This window comes from Molothrus aeneus, chromosome 1 (genome assembly GCF_037042795.1).
Source record: "Molothrus aeneus isolate 106 chromosome 1, BPBGC_Maene_1.0, whole genome shotgun sequence".
Classification (NCBI taxonomy): Eukaryota; Metazoa; Chordata; class Aves; order Passeriformes; family Icteridae; genus Molothrus; species Molothrus aeneus.
Window position 1 is genome coordinate 61,795,124 of NC_089646.1, and position 21,317 is coordinate 61,816,440.

At 35.7% G+C, this 21,317-nt stretch overlaps 1 protein-coding gene across 1 annotated transcript in view; it reads right to left on the reverse strand.

The window, feature by feature from the left end:
* Positions 1-21,317, reverse strand: part of CDKAL1 (CDK5 regulatory subunit associated protein 1 like 1) — a 387,536-nt gene that overhangs the window by 73,089 nt on the left and 293,130 nt on the right. The window contains exon 13 of the mRNA XM_066558021.1: positions 14,854-14,916. Coding sequence (XP_066414118.1) covers positions 14,854-14,916 — 63 coding nt within the window. The remainder of the gene's footprint in view (positions 1-14,853; positions 14,917-21,317) is intronic.

Consider the following 21,317-nt stretch of genomic DNA (forward strand, 5'->3'; position numbering starts at 1 on the left):
GCTAAGAAAGAACGTAACAAGAATTCAACCCAAAAATAAAACACAAATTTCAAATTCCTCCATCCTCCCTATTGAAAATTTTTTGTTTCAAAAACCACAGTGGCCATAAGAGCCCAGGCAGCATGACTACAGAAACACAGAATTAATTGACTGCACTGACATCAGGAAGCTAATTCATTAAACCTGCATGGACTAAGATAAGATTGACTGGAGCTGTTCATCTGAAAAGGCAAGCCTTGCATTTCAGAAAATATGGTTAATACAATGTTTCTGCATATTGAGCTGCTTACTGAAAGTTGAAAACACCAGTAAATCTGTATGACAAGTTGTTGTGGGCTGCTTTCTTAAGGTGGCATATACAAACTTGGAAGGAGATCAAAGGAGATCTACCATAAAAACGTTTTACCTGTTAGGGATTTCTATCAACCATCCTGCAGGCCCTGATCTCACCCTTTTACACTACACCCCAGTGTTTGAATGACAATAGCAATGTTTTTTCATTCTCAGGAAGACACTGCCATATATATTTTACCTTTCCCTCCATGTTTTGAAGTATAATGCAGAATATCTTGTATTCTGTAACACAGAATATCTTGCTCATACCTGACAAAGCTCAGAGGACCCTTTTCAGAATGCTGATATGAGCAACTGTCCTTTTGCAGACCTTTGTTATCAAGAGTGTGTTGGGTGGCTCCAGCTTCCACAAGTGTGGTGTGCTGCTGTGCTGTGTGTGTTTGGTGATGCGCTCCGTGTATGTGTGCTGTGTATGTACTGTGATGCTGCTATTCCAAACTGGAAGATGGGTAATGAGAACACCAGGGAGCTGTATACATACTGAAGGCCTCTTCTGAGCTTGAGGATCCAGGCTTTTATGAACAGCTTAGGAGAAGATAATGCCTTTTGGCAAGACTTTAACTTTTTACTTCCATAATGTCTCTGAGGTGAACTTTAATTACAACGATTCAGACAAAATAAGGTGGGAGTTCTGCATCTGGGAGGCCACAGCAAAATTTCTCAAGATCACTTGCTGATTTATTAGAGAACTGTAATTCAACACTGGGCACAGTTTGGTCAGAAGTGTGGCCATGAAGATTTTTTTAACATACACCTTGTCAAGGGAATGAAGATGGTGCTTTTGTAATAATGATTAAGCAGGTTTTCTGCATCCTAATTTTCAGCATCCATACTTAATTTAACACACATTAATGGTGAATTATGGTTCTCTCAACCCCATATGTGTATTCTAAAAAGCTGTGAGACTATAAAAAAACCAGAGAGGACTTGTTTTTAAAATAAATGTACATGAATACATGAACGCGTTAGAGGGAGACAACAGAAAAAGTAGAGTTTTGCAGAAAAATGGAAATGAGCAAATGTGAGACAGGGTGCTCTCAGCATCTGCATAGTGCTAGACCTTAGAAAGCTTTATGAAATACAGTGATTGAATTTTCTAAAATCTTCCTCAAAAACTGTTTCTTACTGTATGTCAAACAACATTCTAACATGCTGTTAGCTTGAACCCTAAGAATAGTTTTAAAGCAAAAGAATTCATGCCAGATATCTCAAAAGAAACCTTGTCTGCTCTACAGAGACACATCATCAAGCCTGGCAGAAATAAAATTAGAACAGGAAATTTTGCTATAGTTGATGCTGTGGATGAATGTTGCTCCACCTTCCTGCTAAGTTATATATGGAATTCTTCCATACCTAAAGATATTATTTTCACATGGAAAGCAGAGGGAAAAGTATGTGTGTGTGTGTGCATATAGATAAGATACCAGAGTACCTGCAAGCTCTGCGAATGAGACTACAAGAGGAAAAATGAAAGAAAATAGGACTAAAAAATTAAAACATGAAACAAAACCCCCACAATAATTCAATTCATAGCTGTGAATGAAAAATTGGGGGCTGCAATACTTACACAGCATTTGACTGGAAAGGAATAGAGGCACACCTCAGAAAGCCACTCCAGTGAGACCAGCAAATGTTGGATTTAGGGACAGAGCGACTGCGCTCACTTGATTTCTTATTAAGAGTATAAAGCACTGCTGTCCATCCACCATTTCATGGAGTGTTAGATCCATAGGTGCAAGGGAATTCAGGGCAGGTTCTCATCCTGAGGTCTTTGAAACTTTAAATGGTAAAGATTAAGCACATTCTGAAAGCTAACAACTAGCTCATTGCTTCAATGTCATAGATTATATAAGACAGGCCAAATCTTCCCATTAAGTTAAATTGTAAACTATGACAGAATGAAAGCAGCCTAATGAGAAGGTTCATAGATAATGCTTTACTTGTAAATTAGAATACCGAATAAAATCTGGAACACTGAACAACTGCATGTTGGCTGCTTAGTTCTATATTGGGAGATCTTATTTTGCTAATCCACTGATACAATACCTTAAATCCACTATTGTCAAACTCTCTCAGAAGTTTTCAAATATGGCCAATTACCAACTTTTATATATTGTATCTATAATTCAGATTATTATTTTTTCCTTAGGATGTGAATTTAAATATAACCATTTTAAGATGTTCTATACATACAGAATTTAAAACCTGATATTCTGTTCCAGAGCATGGTGCTAAAAACACCAGAAGTGCAGGTTCAATCCCCGTACAGGCCCTTCACTTAAGAGTTGGACTCTATGGTCCTTGTGGGTCCCTATCAATGCAGAATATTCTGTGATTCTTAGAGCTCATGCTATGTTTATAGAGAAATAAGGAACTTCAGTGTATCAAAAAAGCAGCAGAAAAAAATTTTAAGATTTACCTAAAACACCTGAGATGCAATTCAAACACTTTGGACAAGTCCATTGTTCTGAACCAAATATAATAGCAAAAAAAACCCCCATAAGGCATTGACTCAGTGACTGTAAACAGATTATAGAAAGTAAAATGAAATAAAGTTAAAACTAAGAGTAAAATCAAAATATGGGCATTCATAAACAGAAATTTATTTAGAGACCTATGCAACTCAATCTGCATGAGAGGCTTATTGCACTCTTTTGCATGACTGGAACTTATAGGAATTAAATACACAAGCACATACAATCATGCACTTTTCAACATACATCATTAAAAAAATCCTGTCTAAATTTTCATCATTCAGAATATGATTAATGCAGCCTATCAGAAGCCAGATGGTGCAAAACCAGAGCCATCAATCAAAATGAAAAGACCACTGTGTGCTATCCTGAGCGATGTGCTCTCAAATGGAATTTCTGGTCACAGATCCTAATGCACGATGTGCAGTGCCATAAACATCATGGCACTGCCCCTAAGGAACAGCCACAAACACAGCAGGCTTTGTTAGGCAAAAAAAAAAGAAAAAAGTAGAATTACTACTTGCTGCTGTAGACTCTGACTGGGAAAGGCTCTGCAAGCCAAATATATGTACTTTAAATAAAAAATTAAAAGCAATGCCTTTAATGAGTTTAATGTTTGCACTGATGACAGTACCTGTCAAACTGTGCACTTGCCATTTGATTTAATATGGGATCGTGCCATACATAAACAAAGCAGCTGCCACTGTCTGTCTGACACATGAATTGGTATTTAATATCTCTTCCCACACAGGACTTACAAATGGTTCATGTTTTTAGCTTTCTATTACACATTTTCTGCAAATGTTATACAGAAAACAAGGTGGGGTTTGCAATGGAAAACAGTGGTGGCTCACATCTTATAAGGTTTGTACCAAGCAGGCCTAGTACTTAAAACATCAGCCTGTAAAAATAAAAGACATGAAGAAGCATAATTCGCCATACCATACACAAACTTCACAAATGATGCTATCAATATTAAAGGAGATGCCCAAATGAGCAGCAGTAACATATAGGTGCTTTTACCTGGAACTAGCAAGGCAGTATGAAATAAAGGACTTGTTAGCATGACTGCTTGTATTTGCAGCATGAAGTGTTTTATCACAACACTTCTCTCATGTGTGTCACGTAAGAGAATATATCAAATTTTATAGAAATATATTTTGTGAAAAAATAAATATCACATTCTCTTTTAAAGACCTGCATAAACTACCTACATATCCATCTCTTTTTCTATAAGGCTTGGAGACTAGGTATGACTGTCATGATTGCATGAGAAATGGGAGGAAGAAAAATTAAACATGACTAGAGCAGCATTTATATAAACTAAATGTCATCCTTCAAGATCAACTTCTTACTTGCTTTCAGTAGTATTACAAAATTTGCTTACTTGTTTTCAGTAGTACTATGCATATCAAGAAGAAACTGTAATGCCTTTGTTCCTTTAAGGAGATGACTCCCCCCCCCGCCCCCCCCATTTTTATTCTGATGATCACGAGATACCCAACCTTAAATTAATCATTAGCCCTTTATACAACCATTTATACTTCACTTAATGCAAATCAAAGAGAGGCAGTTTCCAGAATTACAGGAAGAATCTACAGTGTCTTGGAAAGATGGTTTTTGGATGCTGGAATCTCATTAAAATTTGAACTTATAGAAAATTCTAGAGAAGATGGCGCCATACAAGCATCTCATACTGGAGCCTTTCCCTCAAAAAATGCATGAGAGGATGTATAGTTTCTTTTATCCCTCTATGGATGGGTACAGTTTTTTGGATGAAAAGTCTCCTATGTTCTTAAAATATCAGAAGAAAAAATTATATAAAGGAAATTAAGATGTCATATTAAAAGAATGAAAAAGGCTTTGTTAAGGTACACTTATAATAAAATCCAGGTTTGTACCTCTCTTCCTACTGACCAGCACCACTCCTTCCTCCTGATGCACTAAAGCTCAAGTACGCTGAAATTAACTGTGTGTTTAAGATGCTTCTTTCACCCTGAACTGGAACCCAAACCTCCCTTGCATGTTCACACTGCAGGCTGAACTGAAAAGTCTACTTACTCAGATTCTCCCTCCTTGCCCAAGGTTTGAAAGTCTTTCAAGCCTACTGTAATTCACACAAGAAGTAAATGTTAGTATCTGAGACATTTAACCTAATGTTGCCAATTTTGCTGTAAACATATATACAGTGTATACATGTGAGAAAACTGACATCATCCAGCACTCATCCCACAATTCTCGGGAAGGCTGAGCAATTTGTAGAAGCCACAGGATGCTTGTCTAATTATATCTAAATACAACCACTCTTTGTCCCCTAAGATCACAAGAGTTTCCCTCCAACACAGGCACACTGAGAGCAAAATCACTAAGAGCATGTCTGAGAGAGCCCTGAATTTCATACACAGCTAGGACAATCACCAAGATTATGCATGGAAAATCCATGTGGTTTTGCTGTTAGATTCTGAGACTCCTCCTCCAGCTGCCCTTCAAAGCTGAGCTCTTGAGCTCACACTGACAGTGGCCAAACTGCACTGCATGGAGAGACAGCAGGAGAATTAGTTTCCTGTGTAGAGCAATCTAATGCCCAAATTATATCTACTGTTTTACACAGCCATTTTACTGAGACTTCTCTTTTCAACTGTATAACTAACCTCTCTTCATGCTTTTAAGTGGAATACAGTGCAGAGAGGAAATTATAACAAAATAAAAACTAATGGAGCGTCTCAAGTTCCAAGAGTTTAAATTACAGCAGAAGATGGAATAAGTAGCCAGCACTGACTTATTCCAAATGGGGAAAAATGTGATCCTATCCTAGCATGATTTATGCAAAATATACCAGATTGTTTCTGGATGATACTTGGAATCAATCTCAAATCAAAGGTTTTGTTAATTATGGGGCTTTGTAGATGTGTGTATGTGCATATATGCAAGTCTGTGCAGAAAATTACACCTTATTTTCAGACAAAAAGCCAAAAAATCCACATCTCCTTCACAACTTTATGTCAAAGGGTCAATAAAACATGATTTTACACAGGAATAATTAAGAAGAAAAAGAAATGGAATATTCTCACTCCATGGAAGAAAGTAAAAATCTACCCAAGATTTCAGGTACCAGAAGACTACTCAAAATATTCCAGTAATAGAAGTACTGATGCCTACTTGATTAACATCTAAAATTTTAAATACTATGTCAAATTAATTACAGTACACAGATTTCCAGTGAGAAGATGGGGATCTGAACATAAGCACAGTTATCAAATCTACCAGTGAAGTTCCCAAAACTTCGGTCTCTTGGTTAGTGCTTAAATAAAAGCAGGCAAGTCCAAGAGCTTGGTCATATGAATACTTACATCAATAGCAAAGTTTGAATAATGGGGAGCTGTACTACCACCTCTGTGGATGGGTTTCCACAACACTGTGCTCATGCACTGCTATATTTGATGCACTGATGCCTTCCCCTCCCACAGCCACTTCAATGCCATGGTACAGCTAAGTGGCTCCATAAAGAGGAAAATAATCAAGAAAAACAGAAGGGCAGGTGAACAAAAAAGAGCGAGAATGCAATGTTAGTACCTGAAGAAGATATTAAAGAAAGAATAATTAGAAAGAAAGAAAGAAAGCAAGCAAGCAAAAGAAAGAAGGTAGACTACATAAAGGAAAAACCCTTTTATTTTTTGAGGGGAGAAAGGGCAATAAAATAAAGAAAAAGGGAGGGGTTGGAAATGGGAAAAAGTGGGAGATAACTAGGAAATCCAATCCACTACAAACTGCAAAGCCAGAGAGGAAAAGGTCAAATGTGGTCTTAAGGAATAGAGAAGGAAAGATACCTGAACTTGAAATGCCCATGGCTAGTTATACACTCCATCACATTTTGATGTGATTTTGATGCTAACACAAGACTGAAGGGAGCTTTAAAAAACTGTAGCAGGGTCAAGCCTGTTTATTTTTTGTGATGCCAAGGTTTTCCAGCAACTAATTTGAAAAACTCTAAAACCTTTCTTTTTTGTATTTTTTGTCTCAGTATCAGATCAATCAATGATGGACAAGGCATATAAATGATACAAGACATGAAGCAAAAGGTAATGTCTTTCTCCAGAAAATAGCAAGAGGATTAATGGGCATCAAAGAATTTGTTTTCCTTAAGCTGATATGGCATGTATTTAATGTCACTGTAAAACTTGTCTCATTTTATGTTTCAATATCTTTTGGAGTAGAATATCTTTATTTCAGGCAATCTACTGTACCAGGTAGCATTTACAAGCTGTACCAAGGAGAAAAACTGTGAAGTAAATAACCACTATTTTAAAACTGTTTAACTGGAAGAGTGGTTTTACATGGGGTGAAGGATATATGTGGATTTCCTGAGTTCATTTATTAAAACTGTTGTCAAGATCACTAATGAAGATATTTCAGTAATACATCTGTGAAACCTTGTTCAACACCTAAGTACAAACATCAACATATGGCACAGGTACACCTTTGTGTATAGATACAAACATGATTTAACAGACTACTGTTAAATAATTTTTTGAAAGGCCATTTAAAAAAGATAGAAAAAACACCTCTCTATCCTAAAACAGGAAAAGCCTCTGTTCTGGAATAGAGGTAACAATCCCAAACAATTCAGTTAGCATCAGACAAGGTTAGATGCTTTAAATGTCCAACTACAGCAAAAGTTACTAGCATTAAATATGGATTTAACCAAAATATTAATCATATCTACTAATAATGTGTATACTTGTCTGCATATAGTCTAGGTTTTCTCTAAAACAAAACCAACCAAGAAAGCATTGGTTTTAGAGCAACAAATTCAGGAATTGGGTTCTTTGTTTCATGATTTTCTGGATGTAATGTGCACTTCAAATAAGACTGCAATTCCTTAATCACAACACTTCAGCTACAGAATCGAGACAGAGCAAATATGTATTTTTCTACAGCATATACAATGGAGAAGAAAGCTTTTTTGTTGCAGTGCTTGCCTTGTTTCTTTACCTATTCTCTACAAACCCTGAAACAGTTCCTGGTGTATGAACAGCCCTTTCTAAACTATCTCTGTATTAGCTCACTCTGTGTTACAGATGGCACAAACTTAAATGTAGCTTAGAGTTAAGTCAAGAATAAGCAGGAGCTTTTGAGACAACTAGATTTTCTTCACTATCATCAAGTAATGCTCAAGTGTGCCATTAGCACGAGGCCACTGCATGGCTCTTCCAAATAGAAATTGCTTTTCTCTTTCAGTAGTCTTCTTTGAAGCCTCACATCATATCAAGAGCACAAAACAGCTTTATGTAACCTCCTCCAAACAGCAGCTCTGAACAAGAGAGAAGAGAACAGAGAAGAATGGATGTAGGTTACAATAAGAGTATTTCCATAAAAAGCGGTCATATCTGACATCTGAGATTTTAAATTAAACCCAAAATCTATTTCAAGGCAGGAGATAGCAAAAGGCTCTGGCCCTTTTGAGCAATAACCTAAAAAACCTTTTAATCTTACAAAACAACAATTCAGAGCACCTCCTTTAGAAAATTCAGATCATGGCTTATATCACAGGCATTGCAACCTCACAGTTGCCTTACAATTTAGTACAATGCTGTTCCTGGAATAAATAAAAAGCAGGTTAAAAGGATTTTTGTTATTTTCCAGGATCATATATCCAAGTAATTACCAAAAAAAATCTGAAGGCTGACAGAGTACCACAAAACTGCTTTCTTTTTTTCTGGCTCAAAAGTAAAACCTACACATTCACAGTATTCCCACCACACATCTTACAAAACACAGTTAATAACTGAGAAGCATTACTGTCCTTATGAAAAACAATAAGAATTGCTTGTGGTTTCAGCAGTTCTGTAATTTCCCATTTCCAGCCTCCAAAAATCATCCAAATTTGGTTTACGTAAACATGCTAAATGCCATGCTTCACATGTAAAACAAACCACTTCCTAATGCCAGTAGCTTTTGAAGATGACAGCAGCAAACATGTAAGATGTCCAAGTCTGAGAGATCTGGAACTATGAACACAGAAAGATGTTAATCTCACCTGCCACATGTTTAGTGTTGCAACTACATTTTAGTCCTACTCAGCTACTCCCACAGCAATACTTCCAACTCTACAGGTGTCCAAGATGTCGATTTAAATGTCCTCTTATGAAACATGTTGTCCCACAGTGCAGACGCATCTTCAAAAAAATAGTTTTAGGGTCTAATTAACAAGAGTAGTGTGGTGATGCCTGCCATTAGGAAGTTAGCCAACATCAGGCATTTTAGTTAGAGTGGCTTCATTCAATAGACATCAGAATTTCTTTTGTTCAAATTGGCTTATTTGTGAAGGAGTCCTGGTACATGGGAGAAAAATGAAAGAAAGCAGCTTATCAGTAGGAAAACTAGTCCCAACTTAAGTGATTGACTTCCCATCTCCCCCTGTTTCTGCTGTTGAGATAAAGAGTCCTCATCTTGGTGAAGACAGTTTTGCTGGTTCTCAGTGCCACCACCACACCCTCCATTCTCCTGCCACAGTCTGTTTTTCCCAGAGGCCACCAGAACAGCACAGAGGTGGAAGGAATGCAGGACTTAACAGGTTTTTTTTATCAGAAGCCAGCTGACTCCAAACCCTCACCCTTCACCTGGTACTTTACACTTGCTTTCCAATATTTTATGTTTCACACAGGTGCCCATGATGATTCCTAAACAATGCCACAGCCCTGGGCATGGCCATGATTAATATGCTGTGTTATTGTCAATGAAAACCACTTGGAGCATACAGACATGCCTCCTAAGGCAGAGCCAGAAGACATCCCACCTGTTTCATAGTGGCCCCTGCCTGCTTCACTGTGAAAATAGTTTCACCCCCTCATTACTTACAGCCTATTTCAATGTTAATTTTTGAAAAATTTCTGACATAAAATGTCAACTGTCCAGGAGAGCTAAGGAATGCAGCAGAAGAAACCTCAGTTTAAGGAAACTGACACTCGATTATTTATTTTCCATTAAGCATAAGGTCTGTGTACTATTGAAATAATTGCTTGAAAACATCATAGGTCTTTTAAGTAGCAGCAGCCATTAGTACCTTAAGCATAGCCTTGTTATAATCTTGTCAATAATGTTCCTTGAGTGAATTATGCACATATCTACCCTTATCAAAGACAACAGGACATAACTCCCTGCTTCCCAAAATTGCTTATGAGGCTAAGAGCTGACAAAAAAAATCCTCAAAAAACCAAGAAAATATTTTCTGTCACTTAATTGTGTATCACAACATATTGGTCCATATAACTTGCCAAACACACAGGCATTGTCTACGGGATTTTGCTCTTTTGCATGTTTTAACATTTCCAGAATACATTATTAAAGAACATTAGAAGCATGAGGCTTAAAGATTTTACAACTATTTTAGCAGAATTTCATCAATTACAGCACATTTTGAAATAGCAACTATTTTTTTTAATCCTGAGCACACCTTCATTTTGGGAGAAAATCTCTCAAAAAACTCTTCAAATCATATGAGTGTTGACTATACTTCTTACTGGGCTGGACACAGTATATGCTAAAATAAATCTCTAAAGTGATAAGACATGACCTTATTTTTTCATATATTTATTCATATATGTTGTACAGCAAGAGATTCAGGCTGCAAAAGGCAGAAGCAAAGAAGGAGCTGAGTTTTAAGCACAACTCCCAGGGGATTTCTCAGTGTAACAGCCCCGTGCTGCCAGAGGCGTGTACGGACATGCCCTAAGGTATCCCCGGGTACCCTCCCAAGAAAGCAAGGCAGCAAAATGCGTAGTAGTTCTGATATACTGTGATTACAATATGTAAAAACGTTCTTCTGCGGAGCAAAAATTGAGGATTATAGTTTTAAACAATCACTCCAGGGCTAGACTGAATGCTTAAACTCATCTGACAAAAAGAAATGGAACTAGCGCTCTGCACTTCTGAATTTGGCCATTAGGTGCATACTGGACCCTGAAACTCCTATTAAGCTTAAAACCTGTTGTTTTGACCAGGTAAACTATTATAACAGCTACTTTACCAGCTTTAAAAACAACTGGCTCACAAATTTTAAAGAGCAAGGGTAATTTCAGAGAGTGCTCAAATTCCATTATTTCTGAGCTAAATATCTACTTCAGACAGAATAAAATTCTTACTGTGTGAAAAGTGAAACCTCACAGTGTACACACAAAAAACATTCAGCAGAAATTACTTGTGTGCAAACATAATCTTTCATTAAGTGAATTAAGTGAGCATGCAGGAAACTGGCAGAATACAGCTTCTCAACTATCTACTTTTACATTTTAAAACATTAAAGTTGTTGTTGGTAAAGCTTTATGAGGATGTCAATTTTATAATCTTTTTCTGATGGTCCTAGAAAAAGATTAACTGTATTTAAAACTGGATGTGCTGTTCTATGGCTAACTAGAGAAAAGATACACAGCAATCAGAACTCAACTCTCAAGAAAGCCAGACCATACATATTTTTACTCTACATAAACATGGAAAAGCAAGTACTTCAGAACAAGGAATGGCTTAATCTAAAAACACAGTGCTATGTATTTTTACACATGCCAGCTGAAATAAGTTTGAATAAATGGCAATCACACACCTGGAACAAGATATTGCTCAGCATTTCCTAAGTTAGTTCAGAAAAGAACTAACTAATTATTTAGTTCTGAAAAGAAAGAATTTTAGAAGATACTTATTTTAAGAACAACAAAAGAAAAAAACTGAGAAAAGGCAGTTCTTTTTATGTGCCTGACATGAAGAATTCAATATATTTGCTAGGCATTAAAGACTGATGCAAAAATGGCTAAAATGAGCTTTGTCTGTGGCACAGTATCTGAAAGACCTGCAGGTTCTGTAGTCAGAGGCTCTGTAAAGCATTTCAGTAACACTAGGTAAAAGAGAGAAGGATCAAATCTGCCTGGATAGGAGAAGTATATAATGGGCAATTTTTGAGATTTGCTGTTGAATGGTTTTATCTGAATAATGAGAAGGGCAACTAGATGGTAATTTACACTTGTTTAGGAATTAAAGAATACAGGAGCTCAGCTAATTCTCTCCTGATACCAGCAGAGTATCTCTCCTTCTTTTCCATTCCTTCTGCAGGAGGAATTTGAAAGCTCTGCCTCCTCTGCTGCTGAATTAAGGCCTCATTGGATAAAAGATAAAACTCAACACCTGGAAGTGGAAGGGAAAGTAAATCCTTGTTTCCACATCTATAAAAGTCCTTGGTTTTCATCTGGGAATGAAGACCCACAAGCATTTAAATGTCTTTCAGGATGCTGTAAGTTACACTAGATTGGAAAATATATATTGAGGTAACATTTTCAGGGGGACAGTTACTGTTTCTAAGAGCTATTGGCCTCCTGACCATGCATAAATAGTAACAAGGTTAGTAACGTTAGTATAGATACTTCATCAAAATATCACTTTCTGGTTTAGTGAGTGAAATGCAAGCATGGAAGAATGAACACTTTCTGATGTTCTGATTAATTTTTCTCCTTACTGTGAGATATCTCATCCTAAAAAGATGAAGTACTGTCAAATCTTTGTAGCAAGTCTTGTTTAAGCCACTGTAGTTAATGAGATTTTCACATCTGTTTTAACTACTACTACTAAGCACAAACTTACCCTTAAGTTTTCTTCTTATCTATTTTAGAAAGGTTCTCAGAGAAAAATTGTTTAATCAAGAAAGAAATAATCCTAGAAGCCACTAACTCCAATCACTCATGCCATGATCCTGCATCACCAACTCTTTCACAAAGTCATTATGAAATCTTTTTACACTTCCTGAAAATGATCTACAAAATAGCAAACAACATGTGCCCCTGTCCTGCCCTCAAATCCTTTGGCCATGTAAACAGAACAAAATAGAACTAGAGCAAAGCTAATACACACCTCCAGTAGAAATAACTGTATTCCCAACTAATGTTAGATTTAATACAAAAATTAAAAGCCCTCCCCTAGACTGCAACACTCATGAAATTGGAAGCTGAGGTGGAAATTAAAAGCACAGAGCAAGAAATCTGCAGTGAACTTGTTGCAGCCTACAAATAGGAAGTAGTTAGGAGAAGGAAAACCTTCACTGTCTAATGGAAAATATGGAAAGGCCATAACTTTAATACAAACTTTCACTTGTCCTTTCCCCTGCACTTGTACTCTCAGATATATACAGAATATGCTTGGAAGCAACAAAAGAGTGGAGGTACAAAAATCACCCATCAAACAATTGTACTACTTTTAATAATATATTAATGGTCCTAAAACAAAGATCAAAAGCGAATATATTTAAGCATTTATATTCCATTCCACATTGTGTGATGACTAATTTGTAAAGAGTGCAGAAGTCCTCACAACTGCAGCCAAAATCATTTGAGAATACTTTGATATAATGCCACAAAGGATATGAGCAGGAAGACAGCAGAAGTTACAAATGGCCAAGTTCCATTAAAAGTGCTAATAAAAGAATAATGGAATTTCCTTGTACTATGAATAAAAAGTGTTTTGTACAGGAGAATTAAGGCTTTTGTACAGGAGAATTAAGGCATGGAGAGGAATATCAAAGTTTCTTGTTCACCAGTTGCATCTCCTTATTAGATCTTAATTGACTTATTATTACATTTACCTTAAAATGTTTCAATTCAAAGGAGCAACAATCCCATTCAAAATGTTATCACACTAGTTTCCTTTATTCTTCATGTTTCTCCATTAAGGCCATTTTCACAGGCCATTAATATCAGCTTCACCAATCTTTGTAAATAATGTGAGACTATTTATAAAAGAAGTACTAAGCAGAGATGAATTTAACTTGAAATTATTAAAGCTATGGAATATAACTGCTGTTTTACAATGTATTTTTAAACTAAAGTTTCAAGTGGCCGGTAACTACAGAACTCTTCCAGCAACAACCTGCCTGATAAATTTAATCCATTCATTTACACACTGTGCTTCTCACTGACATATGTGTAGTTACACATATGTTGCATATGTGCATGTGTTCCTACAAAGAGATAGATGCACATACATACTTCTGCCACCTTCTCCCAAATATAAAACCTAGCTGTTTTTTCCAATATGTTTGGTAAATGGCCAGGAAAAGAAGAGATAGAGTTCAGAACTTTCCTTTGCAATGTCTAAACAACAACAACAACAACAGAAATGTTTCAAATCTTTCTTTGTTTTAATGGATACTTGCAAAATCACTCACACTTCTCAAAACAGAAGCAGCAAAGACAGACATCTCATACTGCTGACAAATTTTTAAAGGGTTTTGTGCACTTGTTATAAGAATATGCCCACAGAGGCATCAGAGATAGGAGGAACACCATGAAAATATTTTAAAACTTACTCAAAATTCCTTCAGTCTGCTGCTTAATGCTCTCTTCAGCATAACATCCAGAAGAACCCCATGACATAGCTATAGCACAGAAATACTGTGATCTCTGTCTCTCGGGTCTCCAAAATCTTCTTGTAACAACTTTATTTTTTTTAATTTCACATTGCAATGAGAAAGGACCCTCTTTTTTCCCCTAGATGTTAGAAACAAGTTCTAATGATGCGTGTTTCTATTTCTTCCCCAAGACAACCACCAGGCTGTTCACCCAGCAGCCTCTTTGAATGATGCTTTTGTGATCAATAGATAATTCATTAGTATCATGTATCTCAGGGCCTAATTGACACAACAGGCCAAGCAACATACTCTAGGGTAACACAGTTCCTAAACACAGAGAAAAAAAAAGAGGGGAATCCAATACCACATGCGGTCACTTTGCAGGATTTAATGCCAGTCTATAAATTATACTTCTACGAGGTTAATGTGAGTCACTGGTTTCACCAATCAGAAAATGCACCTTTTCAAGCTTGGCTTAAAGAAACAAAGAAACATTTATGTGACAGCAGAATTTAAGTAACATGCTCAGCAATTTCAATTTTATCATTTCTCCTCAATTTTGCATCAAACAAGAAATATAGTTACCACAAATGTTTGGAATTTTTCTTAACAACAAACTGAGATAGTATATTTTTTTCTTACCTTATGATCATATGGGTTGTATGAATGAAACAGCTGGGACAGATCCTTCGTTCTCTGTTTCTTCTGTAAAGGATTATTAATAAATAAGCCATATTAGAAAAGTTAAAGGAGAAAGAGAGAAGCTACTGATTAAAAAGCTGTATGCAGGTACAAACACATTCTCTCCCCACTTTGTTAATGAAACTGTAGTTATGAAGAGTAGTGTATGCAGATTAAGGGTATTAAATATTACAGGAAATAATTAACATATATATTAACAATATTAAGGAAAATATCCTTAGTAAATAATAAACATTTATCTGTGGAACCTCAGTGGAATGTGTAAACAATTCACAATATATCATAAATAATATTTTAGAATACAGATAATAAAACTGAGAGATCAGGCTACCATCTTGTAAAGACTTGTCTACTATTCTAGCATGTACATGCAGTATTGCCTTATAGAAGACCAGGTGTAAAGGAAGTCAGTTTGAAGAAGAATCATTTATTATTTGTCAATTTCTTTTGATGCTAATATTCTCACTGCTTTGATTGTGGAAAATTAATAGGTGATATCTCATTTAATGCCAAGGCAAAGGGAAAAAAAAATTTGTTCTGTTCAGAGTATAGTTCAAAGACAAAACCTGCTTGATCCAACTCCTGAATTTAGCCAAAGAGCTTTCAGTAATTTCAGCTGATGTTAAATAGAATTTCTCAGCTGTATCCTATGGGCAGGAAGAGGAGAAAAACATCCTTTGTCTTTAATGCAGGGATGAGTCACAAATGAGTTCAAAGTTTTATTATGTCAAAATCACTGTTTACTTATCTCATAGCTGGGGAATGCAAATCATTGCATGTTGGAAAATGTGTAAAGGGGAGACAACTGCAAGAACTCCTTGCTTGCAGTCTGTACCAGTGTCTTATTTAGCCATTGTTTCTGTGAAAGTAGTTTTATAGCTAAGCTGGAAAGATCTCTTTATGTTTCCAGCATGCTGGGAGCTACATACACAGCTGCATGACTGCAGAATTTATTTTAACTTCTGGAAACTATAGGGCAATTTACTAACTTTTGATCATGCAACATGAACTATGTATTTTCTTTCTTTACATAGTTTTTTTTTTCACTGAAATGTTAAGCAACTTACAATGACTTCTTTTCTGGTAGTACAGCTGTAGACAGTCAAAGTACTTAAAATACTATAAAAATTATTTGGAGAAATGTGATAAAAACTTAAAAAGAGATATGAAAATGATTACAAAAAAGAATGCTTGAAAAAAACTAATTTAATGTAGCATCATGCAAGAGGAAGACTAAAGCACTTGAGTTTTGGTTATGGAAACCCCACTAATCTTTTTAGGAAGAAAACCCTACAAAACCCAGAAAAAGTCCAAGTCTTGCTCATTATTACTGAAGACTATTTCTCTTGCATTCTTTTGATTGCAATTACTTTAATAACACTCAGTAACATGATATGATGGAAAAGCAACCATCTTTCACCTTCAGACTCACCAAAATGCTGGTTGCACATTGAGCTAGAGAAAGAGTGAAGATGGCTTCCCTCACACAACACACTGACACAGTCTTAATCTTTTTGTTGTTATAGAAAATTATGGTTTCTTTCCTACCTTTCCACAAAAGTTTTATTTTTTTTGTACAAAACCAAAACTCTCATGACTGGGGAAATGCTGGAAATTCCTAATAGAGAAAAACATGCAATGAAACTTCTCAAGATGCAGATGAAGAAATGCCCCAAAATTCCCAGGATGCCCCATAGGCTTAGGTGAACTAAATCTAAACAGCATTTTATTGTTTTGTATGGAATCTGAATATATACAGATAAAAATGTCATAAGCACAGAGTTAAGGTTGCTTAGTGATAACTTCTGTCTTTCTACAACAAAAAGCGTACTTTAACTCAGATCTCTAGAACCCAAAAATATGTAGTATTTCAAAACACACACACAGGACAAGGAATTCATGCTGCTCCAATGGTAATCCCTTCAACTCCTACAGCTGGCATGAGTCATATGGTATGAATAGTAAGTTTTTGAAATAAAGAAGCAGCATGGTTCACAGCCCACCTCTGCAGTACAGAGCAGAAGGTAAAGCAGGCCTCTCCATGTCTAGAGGCTACAGTGGAAAGTAAAGAGTCCAAAAGCTCCTTCTCCTTCATCACCTCCAGTGGACTATTTCAGTCCCTAAACTACCTATTTACACATATCTATTCAGAATTTCTTCCTTTAACATAGCTTCATACCCCTGTTTATGTTCCCTCAGCTTAGTCCAATATCCCTTTAAAGTACCCTTTGACCAAAAAAAACCTTCTATTTCCCTGCTCTTTTTCTCCAATGTTCTGATTCTCCAGTCCTTTGTTCTGTACCAACAATGTTGCCAAAAGCACATCATAAAAAGCCACTCAAAACCCCTCTCTGAACTTAGGCAACTGTACTAGTTTATCATATTGCTCCACGTGCAGCAGCACTACTGCTTTCAAACATGCTCACAGACCTACAGAGGATATATATCAATTATTCCTGAAAAAAATTATATTTTCTTTCCAAATTAGTATGAAAAGACCTTCCAGGAGTCTCATAGCAACATCAGGCTTATAGCTTATTCCTGTACTTCTCTGAGGCTTGCCATACAGTGATAGATAGTCCTTAGTTTGCAGCACTTAAAGGAACAAGTTCAGGGAGAGGAGATAGAGAGAGAAATTCAGATCCTATACTGATGTGAGCCACTTAAAAATATATATATGCATATGACTGTAAAAACAAAATTTCAGTTTTCTGTGTTAAAAAGTTGCAAAAATACCACATTATATAGGAGACAAAAAGGAGGCACTTTTTATATCTTTATCAGGAAAACTATGTGAACATCTGCTGAAAATGAATTAAACTGCTGCTGCAGGACTGAGTTAAATACTGTAAAACCGTATATGCTTGTACACATAAGCATGCCAGGATGGAAGGTTTTCCTTAAATAAATCAATATTTTTTCTAAGTGAGTTATTTCAAGCTTGTTACTAAAATGCACCTAAGCAATTAACTTCTGAAAAGACAGGTAGTGTCCAAGATATTTATAAAAATAAGAACAAGAAACCAACATCAACTAATGACATTTCTGAGGACAGAACACACAGACAATGTTAGTAGAGAGGAAACAACACATTACCTCAATTTCATTATTTCCCCCATCCTGCAAGCAGATATGCAATGCAAGTAACACACACTTTGCTCTGTTTATTTCCTTTCTCATTTTGCTGGGCCTCAGATTTTTGATTACTGATATTTATTAAAGGGATACTGGTCATCCAATATGCATATTATATGTTCAAGGTAAAGTAACAATAAAGGTTCCTTTGACAACAGTCTGGGACTATACACCAATAAAGCTGAGTTAGTGATCTTGGTGTTTTTACTCTTTTTCTAGTGCACTGCTTTTTAGCAATAATAAAACTTTTTCTAATATCTTACACGGACTATACTGTGGATTATTATTCTACTTTTGCAGAATAACGTAGAAGTCATGAAAAATCACTTGAAGAACAAGAGAATGCAAAAAAATCAGCCAACCAACAAAAAACCCCCAACAAACCCTGTAGTACAGAAGGAATCTAAAACAATTTAAAATATTTTCTGCACAAGTAAACCAGAATAGAATTTTGTGCTGACTACCATAGATTTTTTTTTTTTGCAAATAATGGTGTGAAAATAGGGTAAAAGTAGGGGTATCCTAATAATAAATTTTTATAATCAGAATATACTTTAGAAAAATAATTTTACAAATGGAATAGTTACAACAAATGCTAAACACTGTAGGCTCACACATGCACACATGTATATTGCACTTATCTTGTGATCCTCTTTTCATATTCAGGTGATAATTATCTGTCTTTCAGATGATTTTAATGTAGCCCAAAACTTGTTTGCTTTCTTTTCAAGCATGGTGTCATAGGTCTGCAATGTTTATTGTGAAGGAGAACTACAATATCACTGAGGTATTTATTTTATAGATTACTTGGAAGCTACTTAAATGGAATATTCTCAGATTTTCATCTAGGAATAAAAGGGACAAAATTACTCCCAATATGAAGGTATTACTGCTTTCCTTTAGAGTCAACTTTCATTTTATAAAGCCTATTTTCACCTTCAGAGTTCTTAATAATTCCAGCCTTATACTGTGGCAGATCTGCAGATTCCAGTAGTTCCACTGAAAGTCTCAGCATCAATATATTGCCAGCAAAGTTCTCTTGTCTTTGTTTTCTTGCTCAGATGATTTATAATCATTCCAATACACAGGGCTGCCTTCAGTCACAAGAACATGTATCTGTTTTTGTTCAAATGCTCTTCTTTTCCTTCATGAGTACAGTGAATAATAACATGTGTCAAGGCAATCAGATTAATGTCTTTATTTCAGTTCTGTTCCCTCACTTACCAATCATCTCCCTCATTTTTGTTTTACATACTGCTGATCAGAATTTAAAAAAAAAAAATTATTTTACCACAGGAACTTTATTTAATTTAGAATTTATAAAGCATCCCACCCCTATCCTTGAGCATGCTAAAAACCAATAGCAATATTCAGTTTTTCTTTCAAACAAATCTGGAAAACCACTTTACCTCCTTCTGTAGTATCTAATGAATTCCCTTCATTTAGAAAAGTCATATTAAACTTAGTGAATCAGGGAAAAATGTAACTACAATTTTGATACAGTTTGGGAGAAAAATGAAGCAGCTTTTCAAGTATTTTCACAGTTTCCCTCCCCAGTATAACTAAAAGCACAGAGGCTTCAGAAAAACAGATACTCACAAAACCATGAGATTGGATCTTTCTTTTCTGAAACAGCACTTTCTACCACGTTTTGTGTTATGGAATTCTCTGACTTCAGTAACATCCATTTTCTGATCAGTAAAAAAGCCGTGTCTTTCTTTTCCCTGATGTTACATCTGTGATCTCAAAACTACAAAGGCCTGGGGTAGTTCCAAACTCAGAACTTTTATAAATTAGAAGAAGCAGGTAGCACCCTACCTGAAGACACCCCCTGGACTAACTTTGATCTCCACAGAATTACTTGGCAAAACACCAGAGAGGGAGATAGCAACTACTCCAACCAAGGTACATTTAAAAGCCTTGCTTGGAGATTCAATCCATAAAGTATTAAATCTGTGTACCTATAACCACAACAGAGATATGAGACAAGCCACTGGAACCACCATGTTATCAAAGTTTGCAGATTGCTTTTTGGTCTGCAAAACAGCTTTTAAAAAAGTGATCAGAAACCACTGAACCATTCTCTTTGACCTCTGTTATTCAATGCATCACCCTCTTAGAAATGATCCTGAAAAAACATTGTTCCCCAGCCAGATTTCTTGATAAAATCATACCTTGTGTTCTTTCTGCACTTGTATCCATGCCCTGTAAGCTGTGAAAGAACAGAAGTGACAATACAGGCCTGACCACTTCTCTGCTTCCTATCACTACCTCACCTCTATTGACATTATTCCTGTCTTTCTGATCCCATCTATAATAAAGCATAGAAGATAATTTGGGGTCTTTTGACCTAACCTACCTGAATTACTATGTTATTACTATGTATTACTATGTTTACTCACTGCTCTACTTCAGCTACTGACCCACATATATATTCAGCTTGCTTTAAGAAATAACTGTCTAATAATTTTTGATCCATGCATAGAAAATATCATTTAATGTATAGTGTGTCATTCAGCAGTTCACATCAGTGTTACAGGACAGTGGAGTTTTTTGCCAGCTCCAATTAACAACAGAACTGTAGATAATTCATATTTTGGGGTTTTTTTACACAAAATAATTCTTTAAAATGTATAGCATGGTTCTATGACTCCAGGCAACATTTGTCTATTTATTTTATTTAAATAAAATAAATTTAGTTTATTGTCTAAAAGAGCAAAATATATAAAACTTCACACAGTTTTACTGATAATTAATACTATAAAAGGATTGCAAACATTAAAAGAATACTGTCTTCAGATTACAGCAACACAAATTATTATGGTTTAAACTATTTTACATTTTATGTAGAGATTCTGATTTATGGAAAATTAAAGACATTTTCAAAAAACAGCTAGGATCTTCATAAGAATATCTGTCAACTGTATATTCAATGTCATCTGTATATTCAATTATCTGAAAATAATTTGTTGAAGGATGCATTTTCAATTAAATAATGTGCACTGCAATTTCCTCCTTCTTACCTCCCATATATTAGCTATGTAATACAGACACTTCAAACCCATATATTTCACAAATGTTTCTGAATTTTCTTCCTTCTGGTAAATTTGAGACATTTTAATTTATCTTATGATTAAAGCTTGCTATTCCTGTCACTTTTTATTAGAGAGATAGGCAATCACCAATCATATGAAATTTAACAAGGGCAAAGTGCTGAATTCTGCACCTGGGATGGGGCAAACCTGGATGTATGGACTGAAGAATAAGAG